General features: G+C 28.5%; 5 protein-coding genes and 1 long non-coding RNA gene across 6 annotated transcripts; 4 read left to right on the top strand and 2 right to left on the bottom strand.

Moving 5' to 3' along the window:
- Positions 1–2,440: 2,440 nt before the first annotated feature.
- LOC126553670 (uncharacterized) lies at positions 2,441–3,233 on the bottom strand. Its single transcript, XR_007606568.1, has 3 exons — positions 2,953–3,233; positions 2,649–2,845; positions 2,441–2,582 (listed from the first exon to the last, which is right to left on the bottom strand). It is a non-coding gene; the product is annotated as an uncharacterized LOC126553670 (long non-coding RNA).
- Positions 3,234–5,170: 1,937 nt separating this feature from the next.
- LOC126553665 (uncharacterized) lies at positions 5,171–7,740 on the top strand. The gene is made up of 4 exons (XM_050208804.1): positions 5,171–5,253; positions 5,821–5,996; positions 6,082–7,479; positions 7,559–7,740. The coding sequence occupies exons 1-3, from the start codon at positions 5,171–5,173 to the stop codon at positions 6,705–6,707; spliced, it is 885 nt and encodes a 294-aa protein (XP_050064761.1). The 3' UTR covers positions 6,708–7,479; positions 7,559–7,740.
- A 5,470-nt stretch (positions 7,741–13,210) lies between these two features.
- On the top strand, positions 13,211–14,876 carry LOC114129348 (putative nuclease HARBI1). Its single transcript, XM_027994063.2, has 4 exons — positions 13,211–13,521; positions 13,708–13,844; positions 13,978–14,146; positions 14,221–14,876. The coding sequence occupies exons 1-4, from the start codon at positions 13,360–13,362 to the stop codon at positions 14,860–14,862; spliced, it is 1,110 nt and encodes a 369-aa protein (XP_027849864.2). The 5' UTR covers positions 13,211–13,359; the 3' UTR covers positions 14,863–14,876.
- Positions 14,877–15,033: 157 nt separating this feature from the next.
- Positions 15,034–17,219, bottom strand: LOC114129347 (uncharacterized). Its single transcript, XM_050208812.1, has 4 exons — positions 17,042–17,219; positions 16,503–16,623; positions 16,261–16,385; positions 15,034–15,670 (listed from the first exon to the last, which is right to left on the bottom strand). Exons 1-4 carry the CDS (start codon positions 17,130–17,132, stop codon positions 15,150–15,152), a joined length of 858 nt encoding a protein of 285 aa, XP_050064769.1. The 5' UTR covers positions 17,133–17,219; the 3' UTR covers positions 15,034–15,149.
- A 602-nt stretch (positions 17,220–17,821) lies between these two features.
- On the top strand, positions 17,822–22,468 carry LOC126553664 (zinc finger MYM-type protein 1-like). The gene is made up of 6 exons (XM_050208803.1): positions 17,822–17,894; positions 18,085–18,153; positions 18,307–19,453; positions 19,565–19,776; positions 20,332–20,710; positions 22,384–22,468. The coding sequence occupies exons 1-6, from the start codon at positions 17,822–17,824 to the stop codon at positions 22,466–22,468; spliced, it is 1,965 nt and encodes a 654-aa protein (XP_050064760.1).
- Positions 22,469–23,382: 914 nt separating this feature from the next.
- LOC126553663 (E3 SUMO-protein ligase ZBED1-like) lies at positions 23,383–24,551 on the top strand. The gene is made up of 2 exons (XM_050208802.1): positions 23,383–23,649; positions 24,138–24,551. The coding sequence occupies exons 1-2, from the start codon at positions 23,383–23,385 to the stop codon at positions 24,513–24,515; spliced, it is 645 nt and encodes a 214-aa protein (XP_050064759.1). The 3' UTR covers positions 24,516–24,551.
- The last annotated feature ends 591 nt before the right edge of the window (positions 24,552–25,142 follow it).

Here is a 25,142-nt window from a genome sequence, read left to right as displayed (position 1 = left end):
TTTTATTATTTCGAGCTAACTTTTATAGAAGTCTCATAAAAATAGTTGTTATAATAATACCGACATATACCGCTTTGAGAATCCGCTATACTCTAAGAATTTTAAAATTTGTTTGATTATATAGATATATTTATTGATAGGAAAGATTATTTAATTAAAATACATCAAGTAGATACGTAAGTATTAAAATAATAAAAACTGATGAAGTACTACCACATTTCAGATCTACTTGATCCGAATTCCGCATTACGTACATCTTCAATAGTTGATATATTTTTTACATCGTATATAATATCTAATTCGTCTAAAAATTTATTTTTTTTACAATTTTCATTAATTTTATTCCTTATAATTAAATTATTTTTACTTATAATACAATTTAAATCGACATCTTTACATTTTAATTCTAATATCTTAAAAATTAAATTACACCAATAATTTGAGCTAACCGGATTTGATCGTTGAGTGATACTTTTTAGACTATTTTTTTTTTCCAAAAATCATTTCCTCTGTCACATTTTATCTCATATACGCTTTCAAATAGCTCACGTAATAATACCTCGAAATCATATCCTGAAAATTTCGCAAGCTCGTCTATTAACCATATTAATTTAGTCTTATTAAATTTCCTACTTATAATTGAAAACCACTTTGAATTATTAACTAAATGATAATTTTTACAAAACCCTCCTTTTTTTATTCGGCATTCATTGCATAAAAATGAAATCGAGCATTCCACACCACATGTAGCTACAAATCTTTCCTCAAACGATTCTCTGAAAATAATGTTTAATACTTCATTGACTAAATAAAAAAAAAATAACAATCTAATATAACATAAAATAATATAATATAAAATATTCATACATATTTCATACATGATTCAGTATCCATATTACACTTGGTCTTCGTTTCTTGAAAATGAATTGAAAAGATTTTATATTATGTCTGATATAGAAATAAATAGATGTACTTAACAGGACTGATGATAATCAAAAATTAGATGTGATTATGAGGAATGATGATTGCGTTGTGATTTTAATAAAAATTATTTTATGGGTATAGATGGATGATATACAAGTGCAAACGATTCAGGTGAAATATTCGGCAAAGATGTTAAAGACGTACCTATTTCATGGTATCGATATTCTACATATTTTATCTCACATAGTATATTGTTAAATGTAATACTTATAAATTAAACAAGTTGTTGGGATTTCTGAAATAATATAAACTATCGTTTGATTAATAAGAAAAGTTTATTATTACTACATACCTATTTATACATTATAGGTATATATATTTTTTTATTTAAATTATATTAAGCTAAATTTCTTATTCTTTGTAGTATAAATCTAGCTGTGTCAAAATCAAAATCTAAATATGATAATATCCTTAACGCATTTAACGTCCAATCTACGCTCATATTCCGCTTTATGCGTTCGGAGTCTACAGGCAACGTGCAAGCGAAGAAAAACAGCGCGGTCTGGTGGACAACTCCACAAGTTTTATTATTATAAGATCTTAATGGTCCTTTTACGTGTTTAAGCGTGGTGTATTTTTGATTCAAAAGATTAAAAATACATTTAGTAGTTATTTAGTTATTTTAACATTTTTAACTTCTACTTACCTATAAAATGAATCAACCTGATGTTGTGTTAAAATGTGGCTTTAGTGTCATTCATTTTGATAATGTATTTAGAAATAATAAAGGTGAAAAACTGGTAAATAGTGGACATGTGCATACTGTCCAAGAAATACAACAGCCTAATGGATATTCTTTTATATCTGGTTTTGTTATAAGGCAAACTTCTGTAAGTTTACAACCTTATAAAGTAACTTTGGAGGTAGGTAATAATGTAATATTTCCTATTTTATTGTTATACTTATATTTTATAAAAATATTTGCATAGCTAAATCCTACCAGAAATGTTATCAACAGCTCATGTCAGTGTGCTGCTGGTGCTGGAGGTAGTTGTAAGCATATTGCAGCTGTGATTTGCTATATAAATAATGAGGAGACACTGTCAAAAACGAATAATGAGCAAGAATGGGGAAAACCTTCAAAGTCAGGAGAGGCAAAATATAAAAAAGGAAATACTATTGATGCTCTATTTCCAAAGAAGAGTAAAAAGGATCACAAATCTGAAATCAATTCAATTAACCATGAGTCTCTTGTGAAAAAGTATAATATTTTATCTATACCATGTATTTTGACTAATATGATTGAAAAAGAACAGCAATGTGAAGCATTTATTGAAAGTAAAAAATGTTTAGATTTTATTTTGAATGAAGTAGAAAAGGATATGGACAAAAGCTTTATATGTGATGTGTTACACTTGCAAAACAGTAATATAATTTTTAACTCAGGCTATAACTTCCCTTTAAATTGTAATGAGAATGAATACTTTTTTAAAAACATAATGGTTAATAGTTATGAAGTTATCAGCTGAGATGTACTTTGCTGTGACTAACCAAAATTACGAATTGTAATTGTTCATCCAATGTTGTTATAGATATTTGAATTAAAAGTTAGTACTACTAATTGCAGTTGAAATTTGAAAGAAAATAAAATTAATTTTCTAAAAAATAAGCAAAAATTATGATAAACATCAAATTATATTTTATGAAAAAAAATTCATACTTACATAATAAATTATTTAGCTTGTTTAAAGATTAAAATATAATATGTAAAGAAATATGGATATTTTATTCTTTTATAGTCATCAGATACCAGTAGACAGTAAGCAATGTAAATTTGCATTAATTGCTGGTCAAATTGAGCTGCCTAGTCATATAGTTCACTGTATTTTTTGATTAATTATATAAACTCTACTTATTGCCACTGAAATAAAATTAAAATATTAGAACCATAGTTATTAATAATAATATGTATAAATCATTTAGTAAAAAAAATGCAATTCTAATATATTAATTTTAGATTGAACTTACCAATAAATTATACAAATAAAGTTGTTGGCAAAGTATGAAATCTGATTCCCATATACATAATAATATTGCTGATTGGACAGAAGTATATTTTTAATTAAATTCAAATTTATTAACCAAATTACAACATTAAAACACTATCAAAAAATATAATAGGTATGCTGTATGCATTGGAATAATTAGCGCAAACTTTAAATTTATATTTTAAATAATACACATAATTTAGTATTTGTTTAAAACGTATTCTTTGGTTAAACATTTAAAGAATAGTACTTAATTAATTAATGATTAATATTCCATATTTGGTAATGGGAAAATAACATTAACGATTAATCAAAAACCACATGTTTTCATAAACAGTTTGCCGGAATGCCGGCATTTATTATCGTTTATCTACTAATACGTGATAAGACCGTATACCAGGAATCAGTAACCAGTGCTTTATTGTGTAACCATAATGGTGAATTGTAAAATGTTATTTTTATACTTTATAGCTGATACAGGCATACAGCCGCGCTGCAGCAATGCTGGCTAGTCGTTCAATGACACTCGGTAGCCGGTGTTCAGGTGGGAGTAAAGATAGAACACTTTTTTTTATCTAATATTATTGTTTATCAAACTTGTTATTATCGATTATGACCGTTATGGGTATTGTGAAATTGAGATAAAATTTCGTTTTGACTTCTGGTTTTTACTGTTGGGTTTAAGAAATTGCCCAGTAGCAGTAAACTGAACGAATATCAAAGCATTAATAAGTCTTAAACGGATTTCTCAAATTAAATTCTATAAACGTTAAAATTATTTTTTTCAGTATGCCTATAGATTTTCGTTATCGAAAATAGGTATTGCCAATTGAAAACCGAAAGTGGATACTGTTTTATCAAATAAGGGAGGAAGTTAAAATTATCAAAATTGTAACAAAATGTAAAATAGAAAAACCTAGAAAGTTTAAAAAAAAAATTATTTTAAAATTCCTAATACTTCCCGAAATATTAATTGGTTCACGATAAAAAAATCACCCTGTATATAACAGTTTTAACAATAATTATCAATGGAGGTAGAGTTGAAGTGGGGCAAATATGTACGACAGAGGTAGTACATACCCGGTTCGATTCTAACACCAGATTATTATTATTTTTTGCATTATGTGATGGAAAAACGTTATTAAAAACGTTGTTGGATACATAATGTAACTGGTGACTGAAATATATGTACGGTAAATGGTGAATGTACAATAATATGATAAGCGTAATTGATAATTTGATAACCACGGCGGCGGTGTAAAAATACGTCACACGCGTATAGGCTGGGTCTGCAGCAGGAGGCGGGGGTACATGATGGTCAGGGGGCAGCGGTGTAAAAATACGTCACACACGTAGTGGATCGGGCGGTATGGGTCATGCGGAACATACGTCACACACGTAGTCGGCGGAGGGGTCTGCGGGGTTAGTAAGGCTCAGCGGGTCAGCAATGGTCATGGGGATATGTTTCAGAACTGTCTATTATATACTACTATCGTGGATATAGCGTGAAGAAAAATAGGGACTTCTGTTTTACTGTAAACATTTTACTTTAATATAGCTATAACTTATAAATAAAACGTATTGAACATACCCAATCATCTCATTACAGTCTACTATGTAATATAATGTCTAATACACATTACACACTGCATTGGTAGTGAGTAGTGATACTACTGTATTTACTATTTAATATTTATATAATTATAATTTATTATATTTTATATTATTATAGTATAAAAGCCTAAATAAAGCCTAAATTAGTACAAATACCTACTTTTTTAATAATAATTATTAATTACTATTAATGGATATTCCTTTTTTTTTTACATAAACAGAAAATATTGTTGCTTGTGCTTAATCTTATGTTATTTATTAAATATAACAAATTTTATTTTTATAGATAATGTATGTAAATGGAAAAATGATCCATGTATTTTCATTAACAAACATTTTAAGTCCTGAAGAAAAACGATTTATTTCTGAACTCGGACCTTGTCAACCATTAGCAAATGATTTATTTGATTATCAATTTCCAAAAAATATTAATGGTAGGCATTTTAATGAACAGTTGTATTTCAAAGTACTACTTGACGGTAAAAAAGTTATTAGAGATTGGTTATCTTACTCAACGAAGGTCAAATAAAGGCTTCTGCTAGCCTTGAATTCCTTTTGGTTTTAATAAAAATATTTCTTCAAGAATGTCCTGGGCAATAAATGGTTATGATGGTTGCCAAAATGGTCGCAATAATATAAGTGCTCATGAATTAACTACATCACTCATGTGACAGTAAGTACAATCTTGCTCCACAAAACTGTTTACTGTATAACTAAATATGTATGACTGCATAGTTATTTATAGAAAATGAAAACTTGGGAATTTCAAGATGCATTGTCTTGCGTCTGTAATTACATTAAAATATATTATACAAATGCAAACCGTAGTCATCACTCATCAGTCATCAGTTATCAGTATTTCGTTTGGATTTTGGATATGGAATTTTTCAAGTCTTACATTTGAAAATTTGATTATTTGAACAAGTCTTACATTTCATTCGTCGCCATATCTTCATTACAAATTGACTCTACACGACTACAATTGCAATATCAAAATAGGTAAATATTCCAAGTATGCAAAAATATACAACCCCACTTGGGAAAAAAACTCTAGTTTTTCAGGTATGTAATGTTAACTATAATAATATTAAACATAGGTAGATAGTACAATTTTTATATTACGATTTATCCATATTATACATACATTTATTAATATAATTCATAATTCAAAAATTGTATTAATGTATTATTGTAGGCTGTCAAATTAATATTAAACTATTGTTATACTATTAAGTTGGCTTGAACGTGCGCCAGATGCACTTGCAGATAAAGGGGAAGCATATTGCAGGCTCTGTCGGTCTATATTAAGAGCCCATAAAACAGATCTCTTAAAACATGCTAAAACGATAACGCACAAATCCAGAGCTAGCAATATAATTGTTAAACAGCAACCAGCTCTTGTCTCGTATGGTAAGAAAAATTAAAAATTGTTTTAACAAAATATATACTCAGTTATAATATCTATTGACTATTTTAAATATTTTTTTTATTTTAGGGTTTACAGCCAAATCTGATTCTGATAAAAAAAGGGATTTGAAAGTGAGTATGTTTATTGCAACACATTCAGTCATTAGGACCATAGATCATCTTGGTGAGTTATTAAAGCAAGACGACATAAATGGTTCAAATAATAATCCATTATCATTTCTTCGACTCCATCTTACCAAGTGTACAAAGTTAATTACACATGTCATAGCGCCAGCATACTTGACAGAACTTATTGAAGACGTTGGTCAAAATCCTTATTCAATTATACTAGATGAGTCAACTGATATAAGTACCCATAAGTATATGGCGTTTTGTATTCGTTATTATAGCTTTACTCAATCTGATATGGTAACAGATTTTTTAGGATTCGTCGAAATAGATAAAGCTACTGCAGATATTTTGAAGAATATATTCATACACTCTCTGGAACAGTCGAAATTAAACATTAAAAATCTTATGGGGATTGGTACAGATGGTGCTAGTAACCTTTGTGGAAAAAACCATTCGCTATTTACACTTATAAAAGAATCTATTCCAAATATTGTGCTTGTCAAATGTATTTGCCATTCTTTAAATCTATGTTCAGCAAAAGCATGCGAAGAACTTCCATCAACATTGGAATTTCTGATTTGAGAATCCCGGAACTGGTTTTCACGCAGTTCATTAAGGCAAATCACATATCAATCTTTATTTGCAGCGTTATACGATGGAAAAAAGCCCCCCAAGCTGGTTCAACTATCTACTACCAGATGGTTGGCGGGGTATGGTTGTGTCAAAGCAGTTATAGGTCAGTGGCTATCATTAAAAACTAATTTTAACATAATATTTCAAAATAGAGAACAGACATGCTATATATCAAGAAAATTAAGTAATATGTATAAAGATGAATCAAATTTACTTTACTTAATGTTTCTAAAGCATGTATTACACGAAGTAACATAAGTGAATGTTATTTTCCAAGGTACAAATGTTGATTTATTTAAAGCAAACAGTGATTTAAAAAAATTACTTATTGCATTGATTCGCCGTGTATTGAAACCAAATAACATTAGTCAAATAATTATAAAAAGTACTCAAAGAAAGATTCTCAGACTAACAGATATTGAAGCTGTACGGAATGCGTTAAGATTTCCAGGTGCTCATCTATCAAATAATTGTGTTGATTATGGTTGGCAATTTGAAACTCAGTTCAAATTAAGTATTTAAAGCAAGAATATCAACCAGCAACAGTTAAATATTGTAAAGCAAAGATGTACCAACTTTTTACTAAAATTATGTAATGAGCTTTGCAACAGATTACCAGATAATATGTCTACCATTGAAAAAATAGAATATTTCTGCCCTGATCAATGTTTCAATTCAAATCAAAGACCATCATTTGGTGAACTTCCTCTAAATTTAGCAGGTAATTTTTCTTAACTAATATTTTAATTGTATGTTTAATAAGCATTTATAAAACTTATTTTTTATTTATTATTTTATAGACAGCAGTGTTGATAAAGATATCTTAGAAATGCAATGGCGACAACTAGGAGACATAACATTTAATGAAAATTCCCAGGCGCATCAATCTCTCGACTCGCAACTCGAAGTCTTATCGCACGGCGTGATTTTTACGGCATTAGATTTGTCTAACGGATTTTTACAGATACCGCTCTCCCCCGAAGCCAAGAATAAAACTTCGTTCGTCACCGAGGAAGCGACGGCGAAATTCGAGCGCATGCTTTTCGGGCTTAAGGGTGCGCCGGGGACGTTCCAGAAATTAATGAGTATTGTATTCAAGGACCTGAAAAGCGACGGCGTCGTGAGTATGTACTTAGACGATATTATATTATCTTCGAAAAGTTGGGACCTTATGATGTTCGACTTACTAAGCGCACTACGCGCCGCCAACCTTACGCTCAAACCGTCGAAGTGCACATTTGGTGCACGCGAATTAGATTATTTGGGTTTCCGTATATCCGAAGGCACGGTGAAATCAGGTCGTAAGGTGCACGTGATCGCTAAGTTTCCGCGTCTGCGCGACGCGCATGAAGTCCGACGTTTTTTGGGACTCACCGGCTATTTTAGGCGCTTTATAGTAAAATACGCGCAAATCGCCACTCCTCTAACGCGTCTGACGGGTAAAGGACGTACCGTTCGTCTGAACAGAGCCGCAAGAAGAAGCCTTCATCGCACTGCGTGAAATTTTATGCAATGAACCGGTCGTACGTATGTAATATGTATGACCCAGAAGCCACCGTTACGCAAGTCCACACCGACGCAAGCAGCCTAGCATTATCGGGGATATTGCTACAAGGTGAAACGCCGACCGCCCTACACATGGTATACGCCGTAAGCAAGAAGACAACTTCTGCGGAATCGAAATACCATTCGTCACGACTCAAATTGCTAACGATAATTTGGACGCTAAATTGACTACGTCCATTCTTTTTGGGAATACAATTTACCGTAATTACCGACTGCCAAGCCTTAGTGCACCTAAACTTACACAAGACGGTCAAATCGCAAATCGCGCGTTGGTTCGAAGTGCGAATACGACTTCGAAATTAAATACCGTCCGGGTACTAGAATGGCTCACGCCAACGCTGTAAGTCGAGCGGTCGACGACGAAACCGACAACGTGGACTCCGTAGACAAACAGCTGACGGAACGGCTGGAAGTATGTGTTGCGTTAACGAAGGAGAAACGCGTCCGATTCGTGCAACAAGCCGACGAACATTCACGCAAATTGATCGCGCTACTTGAATGTAACGACGAATTAACCAAGCAAGAAAGGAGCGAAGTCGAAAATTTCGAGATATCGTCGGGTGTATTGTACCGCATATATGAAGGACGCCCATTGCTCGTTATTCCGAAAACGATGCGGAAGGTAGTGATGGGCGGGTGCCTAACGAATAAAACTATCGAATTATTCGATAGTTTTTCCAAATAAGTTATTCGAATAATCGTTACAAATTATTCGATATATTCGAATAACGAATTATTCGAATTTTTATTCGATATATTTAAATATTAAAATTCGATTACAAATTATTCGAGTATTTTTTATTCAAATAATTTATAGAGTATTCCAAAATATAAAAAAACCTCATAACCTCATAATTTTAGATAGTTGAATAGTTGATACTACTATAGATAATGAATACTGTTATCATGATAAAATTTTATCAAGACTATTATGATATTACGCAAATCAAAAGCATTCCGACTTCGTGATCGAGAGATTCTGCGATTTCTACGTCACTGCTGCTGCAATTAATATTTTGAATTTTGATTTTATATTTTTTATTATTTCATAATGTCGTGGCTAAAAAAAAATAGCTCCATAGTATGGAAGTATTTTGAAAAAAAAAAGCGGGCAAGTGAGTACCGCTCTGCCGTACATTAGGTGCCGTATGGATCATTATTATATATTATAGGAGTGTTAAATTTGAATCCAATGATAGTTATCATTGTATACGAAAAACGATTCTGAACGAAGATGATTTGTCAGCCTAGGATATAATTTCTAGTGGTTGGTGTAAAGGTGGTTTATGTTTTAATGGCCTGAATACAACAAAATTTAAGTTCTTTTATAATAATTGTAAGTTAAACTTATGAAAAACCTTGTATTAAATTTTCAACTCTTAGCTACTTATACAAAAATTTTTATGAAATATACCTACAAAATAATTTGCAAATATTCATGGTTTTGACGAATTTTTGTCAATATTTGAACTTCAAATGCTAATAAAAAAAAATTGTGCCTATGTATTCTTATAATTTTTTAATCACTATAATAATAACTTATGAGGAACTTTGCATCAAATTTTCAAGTATTTTGATAGGGCCAAAAAGATTTTACCGACACATAAAAAAACAATTTTCAGAAAAATTGAAAATTTCAGTTGTCTATAAATAGCTCAAAAAAAGTCAAAATATTTTGAAAATTAAATCAAGTAAATAAAATGCCAATCTAAATAACTGGTAAAATTTTCAAGTATCTACGACTTATACTTTTTGAATAATAACAAATATTTAAAATCGTTTGAGGATAAATCGTTATTTAGCGCGGTATTGTAAAAATTTAAATTTCAAACACTCATAAAAATTTTTTGTCTGAATCCGGTAGAGTTTTTTTTACAGATATTTGAAGAAAAATGTATGGAGAACCTTGTACCAAATTTTCAAACCTTAATTATAAAAGAAAAAAATGTTATGATTTTTCAACTTCAAAATTACTTACAAATTTTCGCGTTTTCGACAGATTTCGTAAAAATTTGAACTATAAACTCTTATAAAAAAAAATTGTGACTAACGATTTTTAATATTTTTTAGCTACATTAAAAACAACTCATAAGGAACCTTGTATTAAATTTTCAAAACTTTTTGGTCATCCAAAAATTTTTATCGACACTTTAAAAAAAATTTCTCAAAAAAATCGAAAATTTCAGTGGTCTATAAATAACTCAAAATTTTTTGAAAATTTAACTATATACGGATACCACTGACATTAACATTTGGTGAAAATTTCAAGTATTTTCAGTGATTAGTTTTTGAATTACAACCATAAAAAAAAAATCGATTTGGTCGAAAACTGGTTTTGCGTAAAAATTGCCGTTTTTCCGTCATTTTTTTTTTGTTTTTCTCGATTTTTTTGAAAACTGTTGGAAAATGTTAACTTTTTACCTCTATAATGCACCAAGGATATTCACTTTTACATCGGAAACCACCCCCATAGTTTGAAATTGGAGCATTATTTCGACTAGTTATGCTGTACACAGACACAAAAACAAAAAAAAAAAAAAAAAAAAAACATACATCATTGTAAAATCAATACATTCATCACTTCGTTCAGAATCTAAAAATACTAATTCACCAAATAAATCTCGATGTACGATTTGTAATAAATCATACCAAAGAGCAACTGGTACATCAAATTTATTAGAACATCTTAAAAGAAAGCATATGACCAGGTTAGAACGGGAAAAAATAATGAATAGAAATAATGAACTCGATGATACCAATTTACCAGGTAATTATTATGTTATTTGAACTTGTCAGAATGTTTTAATGGATATCCATATTGTATACTATAATAATGATTATTTTTAACCATTACTGAACATATTAATAAATTATATAGGGACATCTGAATCATTCCAACACCGCCAACAGCCAAGTTCTTCCAATTTTTTTGCTAGGTCAGAGCCTCCTACTCAAACTCAAACTAGTGCTGTCAGGACTGATACTTCTACCTCTAGTGAACCACCAATAAAGCGTCAAAAACAACTTCTTTTATCAAATAGGTAAATAATAGTTTATATTAAAATATGTAATAATATTGAAATAAATTAATAAAGTATAAACTTTGATTTAAAACGATAAAGTAAATTTCCAAGAATTGTGTGTAAACAATACAAGTCAACTGTAGACTAAACACATCCTTCCTTGACCCTTGTTCACATTTTCTATTTCAGTATTTTACATAACAGATTAATGATTTTTAAAAAATATCTAATTGACTAGTTGTATGTATACCTCAACAATTTTAATTTATATATAAATTAAGAATTCATAATCTATACTTGATATACATTATGTTTAACATATCTACCGTAAAAAGTAAATAATTAAGTTTTAATAACTAATTGATTATAATTTTATTTTTATACACAGATTTTATCAATATCCAACTGGTTTGGAAAATTAATTAATCTCTGGAAGGTTATCAAACATTTTTGGCTTTGAGTAAAAGCAAAAGCTTTAGACTTGATCTGAGGCTAGGTTTAAGTATTTTATGCTAACATTGTATTTCTTATATAATTGATGTTTTTAATTATTAACACCCACAAGCTGAATGCTGATTATCTACTTCATTGATATATTGTTTTCAGAAAAAGCCCAAATGGTTTTAAATTGAAATTAAAAATGTTTATTGTCTGACCAAAGGAGATAAATAAATTTGATAATAATAGTTATCTAAGCCAGTAGTTCTCAACCGGGGTGACATGGAACCCAGCTTAGGGGTGACACGAAAAATCAACGATAAAAAGAAAAAAAAAGAAATTTTTGCTAAAAAAAAATCATATTCATATTAATATCATCGCTTTGAACGTTTTTTTCTGTGTACTGTATTTTAGATTCTGAACACGAGCGTCTAGAGACAGCGCCTCTTATCAGTACTATTATTATCAGTATCACGCTATCATGACAGGACGTTCTACGCACGTTCTCCTTTTCCTTTTGATTTAAATGCTCCAGACTGATGGCAAAAATATTTGGTAGTGATAGTTTTGTCCATATTAGTTTTACATCCTCTATGTTGGACATAGCGTGTCGATGTGGCCAATTCCTCTTTTTCTTTCCAATCATTAAACTCTACAGCAAATTTTAATAAAATTAAAACAAAATATCGGTATTTTTCCCCGGGACACAATTTTTTAATTATTTTTACCATATATTGTAAAATTGTATGTAGGTACTTTATAATATTTTAGATTCTGAACGGAGTGAAGAATGTATTGGTTTTACAATGATGTGAAACTTGAAAATTTAATACAAAGTTCCTCATAAGTTATTCTTATGGACTTGTAAAGAATACATTTATTTTATATTTGAAATATAACTTTGAATAATATTAGATATGAATTAGCGTCTAGAGACAGCGCCTCTTATCAGTACTATTATTATCAGTATCACGCTATCATGACAGTTGCTTTATCACATAATCGTTTGATTACATTTAAATTTTATTTAAATATTCACGTTTTATTTAATAAGATATATATTTAAAATTTTGTATTGTTTTATTAAATTAATTGAATTTACACTATACCAGTATACAATGTCCTCATCGAATGAACAACTGGAAACAGTTCAATTGAAATTTGGTTCTATTCAAGGTAAGGATTTAAAAAAATTCATATCTAATAGCGTTTTCCACCGATCTGCACTGACTGCACCAGTGCATATTTTTATGTTCCACCGGCAAGATTAATGTGCACCGAGTGGACTATTTTATGTTTCACGTCACTGCACTACGCCAGTTTTTTGCACCGAGTGCAATGATAATCGCACGAGCCTTTTGCGGCGGTGTATCTTATCAACCAGATTATTTTATGATAATATTAAATGATAAGACGTGTTAACGAGTTTATTTCGGTAGTTGATGTACACACTACACATGAATCATAGGTAGTTTACTTTTTAGTTTTTTCTGTCATAAAGTTATTAATTATTAGATTTAATCTATTCTGTGTTATAACTTAAGAAAAATTATAAAGTGCAGTGTTACATCAGTATGGATGAATTAAAAATGGTAGCTCTTATGGAATATCTTTCATCAAGTGACAGTGAAGAAGATATTGAAATCATTGAACACATACTAACAAAAAAAAAATATATAATTCCGAAGATAAATAATTATATAACAGATGTTGTTCATGCGTATACAGATTCACAGGTTTGTATAATATTGAATATTAATTTACTTACATATTTATTAGACTACATTTGAAAAATTCAAATAGTTAAAAATGTACCTATCTATTTAAACATCTTAAAATGTTGTTCATCACTTAGCTAGATACTTATCTAAATATTAATATTCGTATATTTTATAATGTAATATATTCATTTTATATTATAGTTTAAAGGCAGCTTTCGAATGGAGAGGTGTACAGCATACTTTGTAATCGAAATGTTTGAGGAGTCAATTTTTTTTCCAAAAAACAATTTAAGTGATTGTACCATCACATCTGAAAATCATATTCTCTCATTTATATGGTAAAATAAAATATTTTATTGTTCTTCATTACAGAGGTGTATTTAGGATTTGCTCAATAGGGTAGAAAATAGGGATGGGAATATGGAATTATTTTTCGTATTTTTTATAAATAACTAAAAAATAATGTTACAGGTTTTCAGCAAATAAATGTAGCTTACGTGATGTTTCTGAAAGATTTGGAATTGGATTAACTACTCAGTTCCGAATAAACAACAGAGTTATGGACTTTCTTGTTAGTATTTCATCTAAATTTATTAACTTCAATGAGGGAAGCGTTGGTTTATCACAAGAATTTCAAAAAGTATTTTTATAAATTTTTATGTTTTTTTTTTAAAATGTTTGTCATATATATTTAACATTATCTGTAACAATTAGGTGTATGGAATGCCTGGAGTTATAGGTTGTATTGATGGGACATCAATACCAATACGGACTCCCGCCCATAAAATAAAAAGCACATATACCAATAGACATGATAAACCTTCAATAACTCTACAAGCCATATGTGATTATAAGAAAAGGTTTATTGATGTATTTACGGGTGCACCTGGAAAAATACATGACGCAAGAGTATTTGCTCTCTCTGATATCAGTAAAGAGCTGCCTTCAATATGTGGAACAAAATACCATATCATTGGAGATGGAGCTTACAGTATTCGAGAATGGTTATTAGTGCCTTACAAAAATTATGGGAACTTCACTGAATCACAAATTATTTTTAACAAAACATTTTGTGCCACACGAGTTTTAATTGAAAACACTTTTGGTCTTCTTAAGTCAAGATTTAGACAATTATTACAGCTTGATATACATTATGTAGATAAAATAACAAAATTTATAATTTCATGCTGTGTACTACACAATATGTGCATAAATATGAATGATGAAATTGAACTGGATAATGAAATTGGACCATCTATAGATCCAGAAAATGATTTTATTGATTCTGATGTTAACCAGAGAAAAAACGGAGAATCAAAAAGAGATGCTATTAAAAATTCTCTTCAATATTTTTAATAATTTTATTTAATTTAATTTTTAATTTAATAATATAATTATATAATAAACAATGTTAAATAACTTTTAAATAGAAAAATCATATTAATAATGACATTATTAAAACATAAAATATAAAATCTATTAGAAACTTAAGTATATAAGTAATACTTTACCAAGTAGTTTAACAAACATTAACTATTTATAAAATTAATGACACTGTACTTAAAGAAATAATAATCTCAGTCTTGAAATGTAAATGTAAATGTTTAAAGATATTACAATAAAAAAATGTAAATAAATTAAATTTATTTATTGAAAAGACTTTTAAGAAGATCCATTTTTTCTTTATGGCGCCTTTCCTTGGCTATCTCTTTTTCTTTTAGATAATTTAATAGCATTTGTTGAGCAGAATCTGTTTTTGGTTTTTTCGGGAAAAGTTCTGGATTGTTCTTTTTGTTTATTACAACGGTTTTTGCACTGCGGAGAACTTCAGGCAATATACTATCATCTTGTTTAGTAATATTATTCCACTCATTTTCGTAAGCATCATCCATACGAGATGAACCTGTACTTCGGTTGTTGTCAATAATAACTTTTTTTCTTTTACAAACAGTTTTATATCTGTTTTCTACTTGTAAGTAGGTAAACTTAACACTGAACTCTTTTTCAATTTCGTCAGTTAAGTGTTTCCACATTTCAACTTTCCTTTTGAATTTTTTCATTGGTCCTACATAATTCATAAATTTTCCATACTGTTCTAACATGAACTTAGTTATGCCTTCTGTCCAAATACCATTAGAACTGACCGCTTCTTTTAAATCTTCACCTAAAATATATATATAATGTATTGACAGCATTTGTAACAAATTGAATACCTATTTTTTAACTTTTAAAACATAGTTTGAAATATACATAAACACAGTGGCGCACTTTAAATTCTAAATGGATGAGACAAAATTAATGTAATGTACAAAGGCACTTATCCACCTCCTCATACAATTATTTTTATAATTAAATGTCATAATAAACTGCACAAATAATCATTTTTCGTAAATTTTGAACTTCTGAATGGCTAACCACCCACATGACCCCCACCCCTCCCGCTCCCTTATAAAATATTAGAACACCCAAATTTATTACAGGTTATACCGACAACATAAAGCATTCATATTCTATTAGGTATTTTACCTATATATTAATATTAAAAACATAAATTTAGGTTACTCATAATAATATTATATTGTAGCCTATAGGTAACCACAAATATTTTAATATATTATATTAAAAATTTGTCATTAACTACCTACCACTTTGAATTTAAAAGATATTGAAAATAAATTTAATTACAAATATAAAATACTATATTATATTTTATATTTTGTCTATGCAGTGTGAACTATATTATAATATACTCACTACTTTTCAAGGGTTTGCTATTGCTAGTGTTGTCAAGCTTTTCATCCTTGTCGTGATCACTTGAAGAGCTTAAGCAATCCCAATCAATCCTAACCGTTGGTTTTTGAACAGTCAAATCAATGTTTCTAAAATGAAATAAAATAATATAGGTATGCATACATCAAGAAATAAGGGACATACTATAATTAGAAATTGAATAGTTCTTTTCTAAACAAAGATAAAAATTTAATAACTTAGATTACCTTTCCGGAATCGATATTTGAATTTTTGAACTGCTTAATTCATTCAAATTTATTTCAATGGATCCATCTTCCTTACAACTTTTTAAAAAACTCAACAATGTGGGCAAACATTCCTTTGGATCTGATTTTTAAGAAATGCATTACACAAATAAACAGTTATGAGCAAATGTCACTAAGCCAATAAAAGTAAGTCAATTTTTTAAAAGTTAAGATAAAAATGAAAGTTAACAACAAATAGGGAGAGTTGTTTTATTAAAATATTAAGTGAACTTGAGAAAAAAGGTTAATATTTTTATACAAGTACATATTTATGTATGAAAGTGTTCACAGAAAAATGTTAAAATATACAATCTACCAAACAGTTTTGTTTTTTGGTTTTTTTTTTTTCACATATGATTATCATAATTTTAATACCTATATATTATAAATGAATTATGAAAATTTACTTTAAAATTAAATATGTAGTTCCACCTCTACATCAATACATTTTTCATAATGGATATAAAATAAATTGACTATTAATTTACTTAGGTACTTACCAGCTTGCTGAAAATAATCCAACGCCGATTCATCCACAACGAAATAGAAAGGTTCATATCCTATTTTTATGACTAAATTGGGTCTAGCCATGATTTAAATTGAATGATGTGCAATTGTACAGTCGTACAGACTATTAGGAATTTTTAAATTATAAATTAAAATATTTCATACACAATATCAAAAATATTTATATAGGTAGGTAGTAGACAACTGACTAACTGACTAGAAAATTAATATAGGTACAAATATTTTATTTATAGCTTATGTACCTTTTGTGTTTATTATTTTCCTAACCTAACATTAATCAGAATTATGATAAAGAAATGATAAAGAAAAATGTATGTTTCATCTGCTCTTGCACTGTGTTGCACCAGTACGATTATCAGTGAACTATTTCAGTGCACACTTGGTGCAAAAGTGCAGATCGGTGGAAAACGCTATAATATTATTCAAAGTTATATTTCAAATATAAAATAAATGTATTCTTTACAAGTCCATAAGAATAACTTATGAGGAACTTTGTATTAAATTTTCAAGTTTCACATCATTGTAAAATCAATACATTCTTCACTCCGTTCAGAATCTAAAATATTATAAAGTACCTACATACAATTTTACAATATATGGTAAAAATAATTAAAAAATTGTGTCCCGGGGAAAAATACCGATATTTTGTTTTAATTTTATTAAAATTTGCTGTAGAGTTTAATGATTGGAAAGAAAAAGAGGAATTGGCCACATCGACACGCTATGTCCAACATAGAGGATGTAAAACTAATATGGACAAAACTATCACTACCAAATATTTTTGCCATCAGTCTGGAGCATTTAAATCAAAAGGAAAAGGAGAACGTGCGTAGAACGTCCTGTCATGATAGCGTGATACTGATAATAATAGTACTGATAAGAGGCGCTGTCTCTAGACGCTCGTGTTAAATATTGAACAGTTATTTACAAATTAGCTACCTAAGTATAACAACTTTTTAAATTGTATAAAATTAAAATAATATATTGTCATTGAGAACATTAATTATTTTTGCAGTACATAATGATGAAATTTATATGCCTGGTACTACTGATCATGCTGATGCTGTAGAACAATGTGAAATAGGTAAATATTACTTTTGATACTATAAACCTGTTCAAAAATCAAAATATAAAAATTAAAAATTAAAAAATACAGAATAGAATCATATTATTAAATGGCAAATCTATTCATATCCCAAACCATTAATATTGAAAACATTATTTTTATTTATTTTAGGTTCTTTGGAGAAAATTCAAAGTCAAGAAAACTTAAATTACAATCAGATTTTGGAAGGTCATGATAAGGATCATAGTGCAATTGGTAATCAAGTTTTGAAAGTTGGAGAAGATACTGTGTTTAATAACGATCCAGCTACATTTTGTAGCTTAAAAACTTTTCCTCAACATTTCATTAATTGGATTCTTAAAGCTGATCCATCTCAACCAACGGCTGATGATTTTATAGATCATAAATTTCCAACTGAAAATAATAGGTCCTTTCATTCATCTTGGTACTACAAAATACTTCCTAGTGGTGATAAAGTAAATCGTAATTGGCTTAGTTATTCGAAAACAACAAATAAGATTTATTGTATTCATTGTATACTTTTTGGAAGACATACAAAACCATCATGGACAACGAACGGTTTTAATACTTGGTCAAGAGGCACAACTAGTATTATTGTTCATGAAATATCAGAAGTTCATTTAACAGCTTCAATTCGTGCTATGTATAGAGAAGCTTCACTACCAATTTTGTCATTGATACATGAAAAGCAAAAACAAGTTATTGCGATAAACAGAGAAATAGTAAAACACCTTATTGATATAACAATTTTTTTAGGTAGACATTCTTTAGCTTTTAGAGGACACCGTGAAGGCTGGAAAGAAAAACTCCATGGAAATTTTAAAGATTTAGCTATTCTTTTATCAAAATATTCCCCGGTTATTACCACATACATAACAGAACTAGAATCATCAGGCAAAAAAAGAAATTACTTGTCTTGGAATAGACAAAATCAGTTGATTGATTCCATTGCCTACTTTATTAGATCATCAATAATCCAAGATATAAAATCAGCCAACTTTTTTTCTATAAGCATGGATACAACGTTCGATTATTCAAGAAAAGAGCAACTTTCTTTAGTTGTTCGTTATATAAAAGATTTAAATGTTTATGAACGTGTCATTGCTGTTCATGAAGTCACTTCCACTACAGGTCAAAATTTATTAGAAGTATTCACAAAAATATGTTTGGAATTAGATTTGAATTGGAAAAAATATCTTGTCGGTCAGGCCTATGATGGCGCATCAAATATGCGTGGAGCTTACAACGGTCTACAAGCTCTTATTAAAAAGCATAATTCTTCAGCCTTATATGTATGGTGTTGGGCACATCGTCTAAATCTTATTATAACAGACGCAGTTAATAGTTGTACAGATTCAGTTAAATTATTTGGTATCCTTGAAATTATATATGATTTTATTTGTTCAAGCAAAAATAGAGTGTCACTTTTTGAAAAACACCAAAAAATGTTGTATCCTGGTAAATCTATACGTCGACCAAAGAGAGTTGAAACAACCCGTTGGATGTCTCATAGTTATGCATTAAATAACATTTTATCTACATATCATGCTCTTCTTGAAACATTGGAAGAGCTTATGAAGCCTGGAAAATCTAGTGATCGAAAAGAAATTAGTCAAGCCAGTAATATTTTTGATTTAATATTGTCAGAAAAAATATTACTTACAGCTTTTGTTTTTAAAAAAATATTTGAAATTGTAGAGCCATTGAACAAAGTTCTACAAAGTAAAGATATTGATTTGTTAGGTGCCATCAATAGTGTTAATGAATGCTTAAAAATGTTAAATGTATTAAGAGATAATTGTGATATTGAATTTAATCAGATTTTTAAAACTACACATACATTTATTAAAACTGTTAAAGACTATAAAGTTTACAATATTTCACCTTTAACTCAAACCAGAATAATATATTCCAAGAGAAGATATGCAGAAGAATCAATAGAAGAACCAATTATAGATCCAGTGAAAACATTTAAGATAAAGACATTTTTGCCCATAATAGATGTAACTATAACACAAATCTCAGATCGATTTAGTGAAAGATGTAAAGGCGTTTTAAAAGATTTATCCTTGTTTTCGAGAAAACGTTTAAAATAAATTAAACAATCTCCATCTTCTTTGCCAATTGATGCATTTAGTGAAATCTGTGATAATTACAAACAATTTTTAAATTTAGAAGACCTCAAAAGAGAATACTTACAATTTTCACATGAATATTGGAATTTTGAATGCATAAAAAAACTTCCGGAAAATTTTTACAATTCAAGTGATTATTTACTATCAGATATTGAAAATAGTAGTGATAGTGAAGATGAAGAACAAGAAAACAAGACTAAAAATAGTGTGTTTGAAAATGTAAGAAGTATACTATCATTGTACAATATATGTTGTTCTTGTGGACTAAACACAATTTTCCCTAATTTATACACAACATTAAAAATTTCACTAACATTACCTACATCTAGTGCATCACCTGAACGAATATTTTCTAAATTGAAATTGGTTAAGAATAAATTGAGAAGTACAATGAGTGCAGAAAGATTGGACGGACTAATGTAGATAGCTTGTGAGACTGATATTCATATCGACGAAGATAAAGTTTTTGATAATTTTGCAAATTCAATTTTTATTTTTTGCTTGTAAATAATATATTTTTAAAATTCATGTACTAAATGTAGGTGCCTAATTGCAAATTTTAAATTAGAGCAACAACTAGTTATTATCATATCTTTCTAAATACTTGGATTTACAATCGATGGTAGTTTTTATGTAAAAATTTAAATATCTGCAAATTGAGCCGACTTACATATGTACTTAATTTATAAATTTGTATATAATATATTATCGTAACGTTTTAATATTAAAAAAAAAAATTTATGTTTTAAGTCAATATTTATATACCTGTTTTAAATAATTTGTTATCTTTAATTGTTTTTACATATACAGTACATTGCATATTTAAATAATGTTTTTGAAAATTCCTATATTAAATATATACAAGTTAAAATATATACTATAATCATATTTCTATATAATATACAAATATACAAAATAATTTATATAATATATACTATGTTACTTATAATTATAAAAAAAACATATTGCACTTGCTTTTCTTTTTTTACTGATATCTTAAAATCATAAGAAAAATTTTGACTTGATGTTTTAGGGTAGGGATCAGAGAATCTATATATATATATGGGTGGATGTAAAAATATCGGAGGTGGGTGGTAGTTTTGAATTTCTATCTTTGCTACATAATAAAAATTGAGTTTGGCCGCCACTGCATACACAGTTAAATTTTCTTGAACTATTTATAGACAATTGAAATTTTAAATTTTTCTAAGTATTTTTTTTTAAATAACGATAAAAATTTTTTGGGTGACCAGAAAATTTTGAAAATTTAATACAAAGTTTCTGATAAGTTGTTCTTAAAGTGAAAAAAAAATTATAAGGATACATTGGCACAATTTTTTTTTATTATTATTTGAAGTTCAAATTTTGACAAAAGTTCGTCAAAATCATGAATATTTGCAAATTATTTTGTAGTTCAAAATTAAAATTCATAAAATTGTTTGTATTTATATCTAACATTACAAAATTCAACACTAAGTTTTCCATAAGTTTTGCTTCAAAAAGCTATAGAGAAAATTTGAAGCGTCATTATAGGAAAAATGTTTTGAGCGTTTGAGTTTTAAATTTTTATGAAATCTGAATATTTGTTTCAAAATAGAATATATGACAATATTTAAATATAATATATTCAAGACTGACAAATCATCTACGTTCAGAATCGTTTTTCGTATACAATGATACCTATCATTGCATTAAAATTTAACCTACCCTAGTCCAAAGTCCACCCGCCCCCTTATGTACAGCAGAGCGGTACCCACTTGCCGACTTTATTATTTTTTATTTTTAATAATAGAATAATTTTTAAATATAAAGCTAAAATTTTTATTATTTTGATGTTAGGGTGATGCAGCGTTTGATTCAGGTGGTTAAAGGTGACACGAATCAAAAAAGGTTGAGAACTATTGATCTAAGCAATCTAATTTGAATTTATAAAATTAAAAAGTTTACTTTTATTATTTACATTTTGCTTTATGATTAATTCTATTGACTGTCAACACAATAATTTATTAGCTTTTTTTTTTCAAATTTGACATCAAAAATAATTGTTTTAAAATGTAAGTATGATCTTACTATTAAATGCGCATTGTTTTAGATTTGGAGCACCATCTGAATTGGAAATTAAACATTTTCATGAGGCAATTGTAAAAATGATAGCTGAGGATTTGCAACCGTTGTGAATTGTGGAGAATTCTGGTTTCCAAAATATGATAAAGCTATTGGATTCAAGGTACAGATAGAAGTTTTTTTGTTAAAATGCTTTTATGGTTTTAGAAAATTAACTAAATTAATTTTCTTTTTTCAATAATTATTTTATATATTAAAATCATTTTAATATTAATATAATGCAATATTATTTTTCAAAACTCACAAAAAAAATATAAGATTAATGAATACAACACAACTTTTTATTATTTTATAACCAAAAATATACATTAACAATAATATAATATATAATAAACACAACACTCAATTAAAAGAACAACAAATGTTTTAGGTACCAAATACCAAGTAGGAGATCACTGAGCAGAACCATTATTCCTGAAATATATGAAAATGTAAAAAATCGAGTTCAGTCATTATTAAATAAAACCAATTATGTGGCTATTATTACGGATATCTGGACTTCGATGAATACTGATTCTTTCATAACGATGACTACTCATTTTTTTCCAACAGACCAAACTCAGCTTAAAACCATTGTTTTATGTACAAAAAAATTGGAATCAAATCATACTGGTACATATTTATCTGAAATGATGACTAATGAATTTAATATCTGGGATATCTACCCGAAAGTGATTGCAATTGTGACTGATGGTGGTGCTAATATTAAGTCTGCAGTTATACTTATGGGCATTCAGCATATGCCATGTATAGCCCGCAAACTAAATTTAGTTGTTCAACATGCTCTGTATCTAACAGATGACGCCGAAGCAGGAGACAATACATATTATGCAGAACAACTGAAAAATATTCTAAAAAAATGTCGGGGTATTGTTGGTTATTTTAAACGTAGTGAGGTCGGTAACAGGTTTTAATTGAAAAGCAAAAACAACTAGGTCATGGACAATTTTTAAAACTAAAGCAGGGTATGCGTACAAGGTGGAATAGTTCCCTATTTATGATGGATAGACTAGTGAAATTAAAAGAGCCTCTTACCATAGTAATGATTTCACTAAATGATGCTCCTAGTAATCTAAATTCTGAGGAATGGAACTGTATTGAAGACATTGTACCTCTTTTAAAACCTTTTGATAGTCTAACTACAGAACTATCAGCAGAGCAATATCCAACAATATCTAAAGTTATACCATTAATACGAGGTAATTTTTTAAATATATTTAGAATTATTTTTATATAACAAATAATAACTCTATTATTATACTAATTAATGTTACAAATAATAAATAATAATTTAAATTACAATCGTTTATAGGATTGCAAACTTCATTAAATAGAAAAAATCCCAAAACATGCCTTGGACAATTTGTTAAACAAAATTTATTGTCTAATATATCCAGAAGATTTGAATCAATTGAGAAGCAAATACTGGTACCATATTTTTTCCGGGCAACCTTATTGGATTCAAGATGCAAAAAAGTAGCATTTGGAATTGAAAGTAATGCTACTGATGCTGAAAAAAGCATCATTTCAGAAATTACCAGTTTAATGCACAATGCTGCTGAAACTAGTAAATACTAAATATATTAAATCTTATGTTATAAAATAAACTCACGACATAATATTTATGAAATATATTCTCTTCATAAATCATAATTAATATTTTATTTTATAGAATCTGAAATGCCTACTGGACATGATGAAGAAAACTCTGATAATTTGTAGAATTTTTTGATAAATAGAGTTAGTAGCGTTCAATCGACTAGTACAAGCAGCAGTAGTGCTATTGCTTTGATGAAGCAATACATGAATAAGCCATATCATTATCTGAACTGCAACATCGTGGAATATTGGAGAGATCACAAATCATTACTTCATCCTTTAAGCGAAATAGCCTTAAAATATATTATGATTCCTGCAACATCTGTACCTTCTGAAAGGATATTTTCAAAAGCAGGTCAAATTATGAGTGCTAGGCGTAACAGGCTGTTGCCTGATAATTTAGACACTCATGTTTTTTTAAATAAAAATATGCAACTTTTAATAATATTTAATTATAACTTAAAAGTTCTAAGTTATAATATACTATTAAAATATTTTTAAGTACCTGATGCTTTTTTTTTTTTTTACAGTTACACAATATCCAACTGGTTTGGAAAGTCTTCCAAGTATTGAATCTTTCTTCCTTTAAATTCAATTGGGTTCAAGAAGAGTCTAAAATTAACAGCAATTACAACTACCAATCAATAAACAAATTGTATTAATTACCCAAATTATTATTTATTATTAAAAGTACCTATATATTTCATGATTTATGAATATTAATAACTTTTTTCATTTTTATGTGTCTTAGAAAAGAGTCGAATGTGTTATTACTGACCTATGGTCTGAATTGAATAATATTAAATTATTCAAAAAGAACAATATTGGGTTGGGTAAAACACGATTCGGTACGATTTTATCTGATTTTTAACTACACGATTGCGTACGAAGTGTTAGGCGTTGTTGCCAATTTTCATACCAATATACAGGGCCCCCACAAGGGGGTTTGATGGACCTTGAGTACAGGGACCTACTTTAAGGGCCTGTGGGCCCGTTGAAATTTATTTGTAATTTTTGAAATTTTAGTAGAAATACTTATTTTATAATAATTAATATTGTAAAATAACATTTTATGAAATATGTATATTAGATGGTCATTCATTAATGATAGTTAATTTAATATTTAAC

This window comes from Aphis gossypii, unplaced genomic scaffold (genome assembly GCF_020184175.1).
Source record: "Aphis gossypii isolate Hap1 unplaced genomic scaffold, ASM2018417v2 Contig00298, whole genome shotgun sequence".
NCBI classification, from domain to species: Eukaryota; Metazoa; Arthropoda; class Insecta; order Hemiptera; family Aphididae; genus Aphis; species Aphis gossypii.
Note: the sequence above shows the minus strand (reverse complement) of the source record. Positions and strands in the feature narration are given on the sequence as shown.

What these genes read in the sequence shown, in the direction of transcription:
- LOC114129347 (XM_050208812.1), bottom strand. Translation starts at nt 17,132, where the DNA reads ATGGCTAGACCCAATTTAGTCATAAAAATAGGATATGAACCTTTCTAT. An exon ending in GGATTATTTTCAGCAAGCTG is followed by an intron (nt 16,624 to 17,041) that starts GTAAGTACCTAA and finishes CTTAAAAATCAG; the next exon opens with ATCCAAAGGAATGTTTGCCC. An exon ending in CAAATATCGATTCCGGAAAG is followed by an intron (nt 16,386 to 16,502) that starts GTAATCTAAGTT and finishes ATTTCATTTTAG; the next exon opens with AAACATTGATTTGACTGTTC.
- LOC114129348 (XM_027994063.2), top strand. Translation starts at nt 13,360, where the DNA reads ATGGATGAATTAAAAATGGTAGCTCTTATGGAATATCTTTCATCAAGT. An exon ending in ATGCGTATACAGATTCACAG is followed by an intron (nt 13,522 to 13,707) that starts GTTTGTATAATA and finishes TTTATATTATAG; the next exon opens with TTTAAAGGCAGCTTTCGAAT. An exon ending in TATCACAAGAATTTCAAAAA is followed by an intron (nt 14,147 to 14,220) that starts GTATTTTTATAA and finishes TGTAACAATTAG; the next exon opens with GTGTATGGAATGCCTGGAGT.
- LOC126553665 (XM_050208804.1), top strand. Translation starts at nt 5,171, where the DNA reads ATGTCCTGGGCAATAAATGGTTATGATGGTTGCCAAAATGGTCGCAAT. An exon ending in GAATTAACTACATCACTCAT is followed by an intron (nt 5,254 to 5,820) that starts GTGACAGTAAGT and finishes TATACTATTAAG; the next exon opens with TTGGCTTGAACGTGCGCCAG. An exon ending in ACCAGCTCTTGTCTCGTATG is followed by an intron (nt 5,997 to 6,081) that starts GTAAGAAAAATT and finishes TTTTTATTTTAG; the next exon opens with GGTTTACAGCCAAATCTGAT.
- LOC126553663 (XM_050208802.1), top strand. Translation starts at nt 23,383, where the DNA reads ATGCGTACAAGGTGGAATAGTTCCCTATTTATGATGGATAGACTAGTG. An exon ending in TATTTAGAATTATTTTTATA is followed by an intron (nt 23,650 to 24,137) that starts TAACAAATAATA and finishes GATAATTTGTAG; the next exon opens with AATTTTTTGATAAATAGAGT.
- LOC126553664 (XM_050208803.1), top strand. Translation starts at nt 17,822, where the DNA reads ATGGACAAAACTATCACTACCAAATATTTTTGCCATCAGTCTGGAGCA. An exon ending in ATCAAAAGGAAAAGGAGAAC is followed by an intron (nt 17,895 to 18,084) that starts GTGCGTAGAACG and finishes TTATTTTTGCAG; the next exon opens with TACATAATGATGAAATTTAT. An exon ending in AAAAGAAATTAGTCAAGCCA is followed by an intron (nt 19,777 to 20,331) that starts GTAATATTTTTG and finishes TTTTAAATTTAG; the next exon opens with AAGACCTCAAAAGAGAATAC.